The 10028-nt window shown below is 44.5% G+C and overlaps 1 protein-coding gene across 1 annotated transcript; it reads right to left on the reverse strand.

Moving 5' to 3' along the window:
- Positions 1–5974: 5974 nt before the first annotated feature.
- LOC125756977 (uncharacterized) lies at positions 5975–7800 on the reverse strand. The gene has a single exon (XM_049412061.1). The coding sequence runs from the start codon at positions 7751–7753 to the stop codon at positions 6251–6253; it is 1503 nt and encodes a 500-aa protein (XP_049268018.1). The 5' UTR covers positions 7754–7800; the 3' UTR covers positions 5975–6250.
- Between the last annotated feature and the right edge of the window lie 2228 nt (positions 7801–10028).

Here is a 10028-nt window from a genome sequence, read left to right on the forward strand (position 1 = left end):
GCTGTCAACTCTCACTAGGCATAGGGAACATTCCTTTGACGATTGTTCTCTCTGTTGCTAAAAAAAAGACACAATAAAAATCCTTTTTATTAGCAAAACAACTTATTTTTATGTGACCGCATCAGTTTGTAAATCCCCGTTTTCTGCTACTATCATATTACTTCAGAACTGAACGAAAAGGTTTGTGCAAGGTCAAAGAGTCCACGAAATCTACACGTTTCATTACTCTAATCTTGATTGAAACGCTACGAAAAAAATATAAAAGTTTTCCGTTTTATATACTTTTAGCTCAAGGTGGCCTAGACATTTATTCTTGCAACGTTGTAATCTGATCATAATAGATAATTTCAGTACGCTCTTATCCTTCTTAATGTCCAGTATTTTAGAAAGAGCTTACCTTTCAACTAGTCCATGCAGGATATACGAATTCTTAAGTGTATGAAAACTGCTCGTGGCACAAAAAAATCAATTGTGAGTTCGAAATTGGCATGCAAAATTACACATTTGGCGCAGATATGATTGAAAAAGCTCGTAAATGAAAAAAATGTTTTAATGTTTACATTAAGTCGTGCAAAGCTTGGCTCAGCAAAGCACGGGCCCGCCGCCACTCGTACTCTCCATCGACTGGCACCTTTAGCTTCAAAATGTGCGGCTTCCCCCTCGGGAGTACGCACTATCATAGGATGCCCCATGACTCTTTGGACACGATTGGGTGCAGCCAGGCTATCCACTACAGAGCAGAGGTTGTGCGCGATGTCTCCGTCGGTGGACGTGGCTTGCTTGCTTTCTGTCTCTTTCCTTTCTTTTTCTTCTCTTTCCACTTCTTTCTCCTTCGTTGATGTTTTCGTCTCGTTCTTTTTCTTTCTGCATTTTCTCTCTATTTCTCTCTTTCTCATTCTTTCTGTGCTAAGCTCTACTCTCTCCCCTTCTCCTTTCCCTCCTCCTCAAGCTCACTACCCTTTCCCACCCCCTCGCAACACTATACGATCCAAGGCTATGCTATGCTCTGCTAGCGTGCACGATAGCTGAGTAGTTGGATGCTCATTTCGGATCAAGGGTACGGGGGTTTGCATCCTACCTCGTAAAGAATTTTTTTTTTCGCAAGAATCTCTATACCTTTCTTCCCGCTTCTCTCTCTCTACTCGTTCTCTCACCCGTCAGGGTTATTACAGGCCATGCCGCAGTGGTGAGTAGCAGGAGTTGCCCAAATTTTGTGGCACATACTCGTTCATGATGATGATAGCTTCGCGGCAGGGTCGACATTTTACAGCTGGCTTACACAGCTTTGCTGTTAAAAGCGTTCAAGTAGAATGTTGCAAGTGTCAGAGTGTTTCCTTGAGCTTTTATTGCATCGCTCTTCACTTCTAAATAATTATATAGCTCAACTAGCATTGGCTTTGGTGTCACCACATGTTATCACCACATCTGCTGGCTTTACAGTGGGGAGGGCACGGAATGATTGTGATTGTCAGGAAATATTATAATATGCTCTTCATTCCCGCCATGCATGTACACCCACCATGCATGGTTTCTGCTGGGTTTGCTTAAGGCAGGTAAAGGATACAGGTGCTTTTATCTTGCATATTGAATAGGTACTGTTTATTTTTATCTTTCTTAGCTTGCGAATACAGCTTTTAATATGCTCTGGTGATGAAAAATCCTGTCAGTGATAACCACAAGCAGCCTGCGCCTTCATTGTATCACCTTGGCTTTGCTTCAGTGAGAGCAGTGGCTGAAATAACAATGTAGCACATTTTTTGCTGCTAGTTGTCATCATGAGGACATCGTGGAGCCATTTGCATGGTCAAGCCTTATTGAATTTGTGTGCACTTAACTCCTTGCCTTGCACCCATCTGCCACAAACTACATGTCCAATCAACTGCTTATTTGAAGATGTGACTTTTGACACTATCTGCGCCAAAAGTAGTTTCTATGCAGCTGTACGAATGAGAACTATTTAAACTGAAGGAAAGAAGATGACTTTTACGGGCTCGTTTTTTCTCTGTTAGACACAACAATTATGAGAACTAACAGACAATAATGTCAAGGAAAGTAGAGGGAATATTACTTCTATTAATGAGGATAAAATGTGAAGAAAGTGAGGTGGACGAAAGGATAACTTGCCGCGACTGGCATTCTTCTTCCGAAGCGGCATTATGAAATGACTGTTGCCAAGCTTACAACATGCGCAAAAAGCACGAAATGCGGTTCAGTTCAGTTCAGTTTATGACCTTAAAGGCCCCCCTTCGTAGGAGGGGCATTACATAAGGGGTGGGGCTTTATTTAGGTTAACAATAAGCAGTGAAAGTTGTTTTAGTATTGAAGATAATCAATAACACGGTCTTGAAAGGCAGATGATGAGGCGATGGTGACGATGTCCCGGGGGAGGCCGTTCCAGTCTGTGGCTGCTCGAAAAAAGAACAAGGCAGAAAAAGTAGTGGTGCGTGATGATGGGCGGGCAACCTGAAATGGATTACTGGTTCGATGAGATATGCGTGCTACGGCTGCTATATAAGGTGGCTGATTGAAGGAAGAGTGAAATAATTTGTGATAAAGCACGAGAGTTGCAGTACGGCGGCGCAACGAAAGGGGTAAAAGTCCAGATTTCGCTTTCAAAGATGAAATACTGATATCGTATGTGTAAGATGAATTAATGAATCTGGCGGCTTGGTTTTGTACCGCTTCTAATGCATTGATTAAATACGCTTGATGTGGGCTCCATATGGCAGATGCATATTCTAATTTCGGTCTGATTAGTGATTTGTACGCAAGTAATTTTACATGCAGGGGGGCTAGGCGGAGATGGCGCTTGAGAAAACCAAGTGCTTTATTGAATGATGAAACTACATTAGCGATGTGGGTACGCCATGATATATCGTAGGACAAGGTTATTCCAAGATATTTATAAGATGGTACTGATTCAATTGGGGTGTTAACGATGGAATACTGGAAGCGGTATGGGCTGTGGCGACGGGAAAAAGACACAAGTTTACATTTAGAAGGATTAAGGGTCGTTAACCATGTGTTACACCACTTCAGCACGCTGTTAAGATTTGTTTGGAGATGTAGGTGATCATGCTGGCTACTGATAGTGTGATAAATGGCACAGTCGTCCTCGAACATGCGAATGCTGCAGGCTACATGATCGGGCAAGTCGTTAATATATATTAGGATTAGAAGGGGACCAAGGACAGACCCTTGGGGAACGCCTGATGTGACTGGGAGAGAGTTAGATAGGTGACCATTAACAAAGACTGACTGAGAACGTTTAGTGAGAAACTGTTCAATCCATTGAAGAATGTTAGGGTGTAGGTGCAGGTGTGAAAGTTTTAGCAAAAGGCGGCGGTGAGGAACTTTATCGAAAGCTTTCGCATAGTCTAGAAATATTACATCGGTCTGCATGTTACGGTCAAGGTTAGTGTGCAAGTCGTGAAGAAAGAGCGCTAATTGCGTTTCGCAGGAGAGGCCTTTTCGAAATCCGTGTTGTGATAGATGAAAAAAATTACATGAATCCAAGAAACTTGCGATTTGAGAGTACATGACATGTTCCATGATTTTACAGGGTACACTAGTTAACGAAATGGGGCGGTAGTTCAAGGGTGAGTCTCTGTTACCTGATTTGTACACTGGAACGACCTTCCCCGCTTTCCAGTCATGTGGAATGATTCCTCAGGCGAGTGACTGTGAAAAACTCAAAGATAAATAGGCGGCACAAATTGATTTAACATTCTTCAGTAGCTTAGAATTAATTGAGTCCATACAGGCCGATGATGAAAGCTTCATGTTATCGATTACGGATGCAATGCCTTCTTCGCAAAACGTGATAGTTGGCATAAATACTTCGATGATAACTGCCAGGCCTGCGCTGAAACCGCAGCACAGTCACAGCGAAAGCTGGAAGAGCGGCGTTTCTAGAGCCCGTTGTAAGCTCTGTTGGGGCTACAATACAAGTGTACTAGAAAGGTACCCACTACACCATAAATCACATTTTTTGTGAAGTTGGGAAGCTCCTACTAAGCCATTACTCGTCATTCTGCGGAGAAGCGAGGCACTAGCTACACGTCTGTAAGGCATTATGTGCACTTTGTTGAAGCGACGACTGATGACGATGAAGAATTATGGCTCAGCCCTCTGTAATGGGTTGGAAGCTTTAAACGGCCCACCAGTCATGTAATTTGGATTGGGTGACGCGCGGTCGCTATTTCCCTCTCCCGTCATGCTGTATAACATACGTTGACGTGGGAGAGAGACGGGGGGGGGGGACGAAGAACTTTACTGAGACCCCGAGGAAAGGGATCATGCGCTTATGGGCTTCCTTGGCAACCAATACAAGTGCACTTGCGAGGAACCCACTAGGCTATAAATCACTGTAATTTTTGAGAAGTAGGGCAGCAGGCACTGTGCCATTTTTCGTCATTCTACGGAGAGCCGTGGTACCTGCTAAACGCATCTAAGGCATTATGCGTACTTTGTTGATACTGTGCCTGATGACGACGAAGAATTATGACAGAGCCCTTTGTAATGGGTTGGAAGCATTCAACAACCTACTCGTTGCGCAATTCGCATTGTGTGACGCCTGGTTGCAGAATTCGCGTTGTGCGACGCTTGGTGCTTATTTTACTCTTCTACCACGCTATATTGCATATGCTAATGTTTTTCCTTCCCGACATGAAGCCTGTATAGGACCTCTTTGCAAAGCAGTTTCAAGCACCGGCATGGCTCAGAGGTCGAATACTGGGCTCCCACGCCAGAGGGCCCAGGTTCGAACCTCGTTCCGTCCTGGAATTTTTTTCTTATTTCGTTTTTTTTTATTTCGAGCGATACTGGTTACGGACACCGGCGGCGGCGGCGGCGGACAACTACGGCGCCAAAAACGGTGAAATGATCTCCAGCTTTCGCTGTAAAACGTGATAGTTTGCATAAATGCTTCGATGTTAACTGATAGTGATTGTGAAGGTGCGTCAAGTTCTTGAGTAAAGACAGATGCGAATGCGGTGTTAAATATTTCGCCACACTCATTGTCTGCGACTGGTTCGTGCGCGTCGTTAGTCAATGTGATGTCGTGAGTGTGCTTTGGATTCAAAAGTTGCCAAAATTTCCTGGGGTTGCTGGTGAGTAGCTTTGGTAAGTCATCGTGATAAAATGAATGCTTGGCGTTCCGGATCTCAACTAGATATGATTTCTCAACTTCGAAGTATTTATCCCAATCACTCCGGGTGTCACGGCGTTTGACCGAACGGAACAACCGTTTCTTTTTATTTTCCAGCCGTTTTAAATGTACTGAAAGCCATGGCTTATTGTGATTAGTATGAAAGGTAACCCTCGGAATGAGCACGTTAGTTAGCACACTTAATTTATTTTTGAATATTGACCAGTTTTCATGTACTGTGCGAGTGCGAAACACGGATTTGTACTCGGAAAAAAAGGTGGTAATGTCTTCAGTTATTGCATCGTAGTTTCCCCTGTCGTAAAGGCATATTGTTTTCGCGGATGTGTACTTTGGAGCGGAACTGAATGAGAATAGAGCACGTATGATTTTATGGTCGCTGATTTCTGGGAGGTAACTGATAGATGAAAGGTTTTTCAGGACTGTTAGTTAGTATTAGGTCTAGGATGTTTGCTGTTTCTTGTGTAACGCGTGTTGGTTCCGAGACTAACTGACTCAGGTTAAAATTTAAACATACGTCAATCAAGTTTTTAGCCTCTATTGACATGTTAATGAAGAAATGCCTAGATTATGCCATTCAATGTTCGGGTAATTGAAGTCACTGAAGAGAAGGATATGAGCATTGGGGTAAGTGGCAACAAGTTGCCTTAGGCTATTGTTCAGGTGCCTACAGAAGTCTGGATTGGTATGCGGTGGCCTATAACAAACGCCAAGGAGCACTGTTACGGGAGGAGTGTGACGAATGAGCCATAATGATTCAATGTCCGATGTGACGTTTATAACAGAACATGTTATACCTTGGTGAATTGCGACCAGAACACCACCCCCTCGAGTACACTTTCCGTCGCTACGATACACGCGGAAATCAGGTAAGTCAGTCAGGATTTCAGCGTCTGAAACGTTATCGTTGAGCCAAGTTTCAGCTAGTACCAGTATATTGCTCCCGTATGACGAAACTACGTTCGATAACAGTTCGCGCTTTGGAAGGAAACTGCAGATGTTAGTAAATATCACGGAAAATGAGAGGGGTTTGGGAAGTGCCGCGTGTTGCCGGTTTGTAGGTACATGGTGACAGGACGATTGCTATGCGATTTCTTTAACTGTGCTAGACAACTTATCAAAAACATAACGTTTCGGACCGATGTGCAGGGTTTTATACCGCATGGAGAACTTAACAGATTTAGCCTTGGCAAATGCAATTAATTGTTTCTGCTCGTGTCGAACGGAGAGCGAAAAGTCCTCGCCAATGCTAAGGTTAGTATTTCTTAATTTCCGGCCATTACGTAGGATCGAATCCTTTGTTTTGTAACACGCGAATTTCACGATTATGGGACGATTTCTACCGAGCGAATGACGACCGAGGGGATGAGCTCTTTCGAAGTCATGAGGTCCTACGGTTATTCCTAGATTATTACTGCAGAAATCGATTATTAGTTTTTCGGAATCGTTCCATGTTTCGCTGTCAGTAGGGTCAGAGATGCCATAAAAGATAAGGTTATTGCGACGTGATCGGTTTTCCGTGTCGTCTAGGCGGTCTTCTAGTTCCTCGATCTTGCGAGACATGCTGCTTGTGTCTGCCGGCATCTTTTCGATGTCGTTTCGGAGAGGAATAAGGGCCTGGTAGTGTGCCTCTAGGTCGGTCATTCGTTTGCATAAATCCGTTATTGTTCTATCAGTAGTGTTTAGCTGAGATTTGAGGCTCTGTACTACTTCGGTAATTACTTTGGATTGGCCTGCGGCTATTTTCTGAAGTTCTGTCAACACGGCATCGTTTCCGCTAGGGCCAGGGTTAGTTTCAACATCTCCTGATAACATCGGCAAAGAATGAATAACGGAAACACATTCGGCGGCAATGGCGAGAAAGCACCGTGGGCTCGGGAACTGCACCAAGACGTAATTGCTAGATTTTTTTGCAAACAGCGTGTAGGATTTATTAACCTGCATCGCAAAGATTAGCGGGTTACATGGCTGCGTTGAGGTGCAGTCACAGAGCCCACGAGGCGGTGCCGGCGGCGGGTACGCTTTTATATGCGGCGAAGCTGTTGATGTCGATGATGGTGTGGCCGTCCACAATGCTTTGGGTTCCGGTAGCCACTGCTCCCCTGGCGGCACGGTCATCCCGGGCCGACTGTTGACGAGTGACGGGTGGTAGCATCCCGACGCCGCTGCGGGGCACGGCAGTGCGCACTCCGGTGACGCACCATCAAAGATGCGCACCGAGGTCAGCAGTAGCTGGCTGGTGATCATACGGACGATCGTCTGCATCGCAAAGATTAGCGGGTTAGATGGCTGCGTTGAGGTGCAATCAGAGAGCCCACGGGGTGGTGCCGGCGGCGGATGCGCTTTTATATGCGGCGAAGCTGTTGATGTCGATGATGATGTGGCCGTCCACAACGCTTTGGGTTCCGGTAGCCACTGCTCCCCTGGCGGCACGGTCATCCCGTGCCGACTGTTGACGAGCGACGGGTGATTGCATCCCGACGCCGCTGCGGAGCACGGCAGTGCGCACTCCGGTGACGCACCAGCAAAGATGCGCACCGAGGTCAGCAGTAGCTGGCTGGTGATCATACGGACGATCGGCTGCATCGCAAAGATTAGCGGGTTAGATGGCTGCGTTGAGGTGCAGTCACAGAGCCCACCGCGATTTTTCATAGCAAGTTATCTTTCCGTCCACTTTACTTTCTTCACATTTATATCCTAATTACTACAAATAACATCCCCTATACTTTCCTTGGCATTATTGTCTGTTAGTTCTCATTAACTATTTAAACTGTATCTCTGATGGACATCTGTCACTGTAGAGCCTTTGAATGTGAATTTATCAAAAAATGGAGGAGCTCTACACAGAAAACTGTCGTCATACCAAAACCTTCCTAGATCAGCTCTCTGAATACTGTACACAGAGTGCAGCACTACATCACTGAGCGGTGAAAGAGATTTTTGCATCTCATGTGCAGCTTGCTGCATTCGCGGAAAAACAGCTGCTGGTATGGGTGCAGGAAGACACCATCACTGTTTTCCAATGAATGTAGTGTTGCGTGCTTCACTGCCTTAATGCAAGGGTATTGAGCTGCCCGTTGCATTGGCCCTTTTCCGTCTTTTCAAACGTGGCTGCGGCACAGTTGTTAGAGCCTTGACTCACTAAAATTTGTTTAATTGCCCCTGGGGGATGAAGACTATTTTCTGCTTAGCAGCATTTTCGGCATTTAACAGCCAAAACGCTTCACCAACCAGCCGACACACTGCGTATAAGTTGTCCTCTATTAGTTAACCTATTATCTGCCAACCCCTAGCTGTACTCGTCACACGAGTTTGTACGAATATCACCGATGACGAGTCACGCTTGTCTGGCCCGATTTTCCGCTCCTTCTGCCGCTGAAGACTCATCACGGTTGTCAATTACTTTGCTTGCAATTCTCAACCCTAGATGGTGATAGTTGCCTATGAAAAACCGCATTTCATGCCTTTTGCGCATGTTTTAAGCTTGGCAACAGTCATTTCATAATACCGTTTTGCAAGAAGAATGCCAGTGGCGGTGATGCTCCAAGAAAAAGAGGTGCTTCTTGGAGCATTACAGAAAGCAGCCTTAGTTATGACATGGAATTTGTGTCCGACAGTGAATCGGCTGTTGTTTTTACCCTGGATATCGCTTCAGGTGATGACGACAATGACACATTGAGCAGTGCATGTGTGTGGCAGCGCGTGAACACAGATAACCCGCCACCTGCGCAAGCAATGTCTGTGCACTTTTGAGTGTGTTACCGTGTATTGCATCAAATAAATACTTCGTATTTCAGTACGTTGTGACCCATTACCACGGCATACATAGAGAGAAACCGCCCTCAACAGTAGTTTTTTGTAATTTCTGTGCTAATTCTAAACTTGATGAGGTAATACATCTTCAGAATCAGAATTGCATGGACAAAATTATGACTACTTATAAGAAATGCCGATTTTAGTACGTTTTTCGGAAGTTACATTGGCAGTTAAAGGGTAAAGTATGAAGACTTTCTACAGTCAAGCAGCCATCTGTGGTAACACAAGTTTCATTCAGCCTAAAAAGACAGGGCGTGCAAACAAGGACACAAGAAAGAACTCAGGACACCACAAACGCCGTTTGTGGTGTCCTGACTTTTTCCTTGTGTCCTTGTTTGCACGCCCTGTCTTTTTAGAATGAATACTGCCAACTAGCTCAGCTCTTTGTTATTCTAAGCTTCATTCAGCCACCCCACAAAAGTGCATTTGGCTTGAAACTTAATTCAGATGTTATCAGCCGTGGTTCTGCAAAAAATTTTGTGTCGAATAGAAACATGTCTGAATGCTGTGGGCTGTTAGAATGAGCAATTTTATTGTTTTTTTTAAATATAGCTTGTCTTGACAATCGCTGAATTATGTGCATTTTCTTTAAAAAGCGCTCGACATTGCAGGCTTCTGTAGAATCCAAACAGTGCCTGCTTTGATTGCAGTAAATGGATTGGCAACCTTTTTAATAAAATTGCTTTACCTTTCAGGTTGCATTGATTATGAATACTGAAGTGATTTTAATCCATTGGTTTGCCTGCCGTCTTTTCGCAGGAAGCATTTTCAAGAAGAAATGTCTTGTAGCATGTGAACAGCAGATCCTTTTCACAGAGGCCGTAGACTTTTCGGAGGCTACCTGCCTTTTACTTCTGAGCTACTACGTTTTCAACTTATTCTATACAAATCCTGTTGCCACAACACGCAACACTGGAATTTCTTCAGAAGTGAGATATGCTGATGATGCAGTCAGTGTTCTAGTAGCTGCCTTGGCTCAATCTTTGTGCATGATAGCATGCATAAAAGTATGGAAAATGTATAAAGATTTTGGAAAAGCCAAAAA

This window comes from Rhipicephalus sanguineus, chromosome 1 (genome assembly GCF_013339695.2).
Source record: "Rhipicephalus sanguineus isolate Rsan-2018 chromosome 1, BIME_Rsan_1.4, whole genome shotgun sequence".
NCBI lineage: Eukaryota > Metazoa > Arthropoda > Arachnida > Ixodida > Ixodidae > Rhipicephalus > Rhipicephalus sanguineus.

Excerpts from the sequence above, each read along its gene's own strand:
- LOC125756977 (XM_049412061.1), bottom strand. The coding sequence starts at position 7,753 with ATGCAGCCGATCGTCCGTATGATCACCAGCCAGCTACTGCTGACCTCG.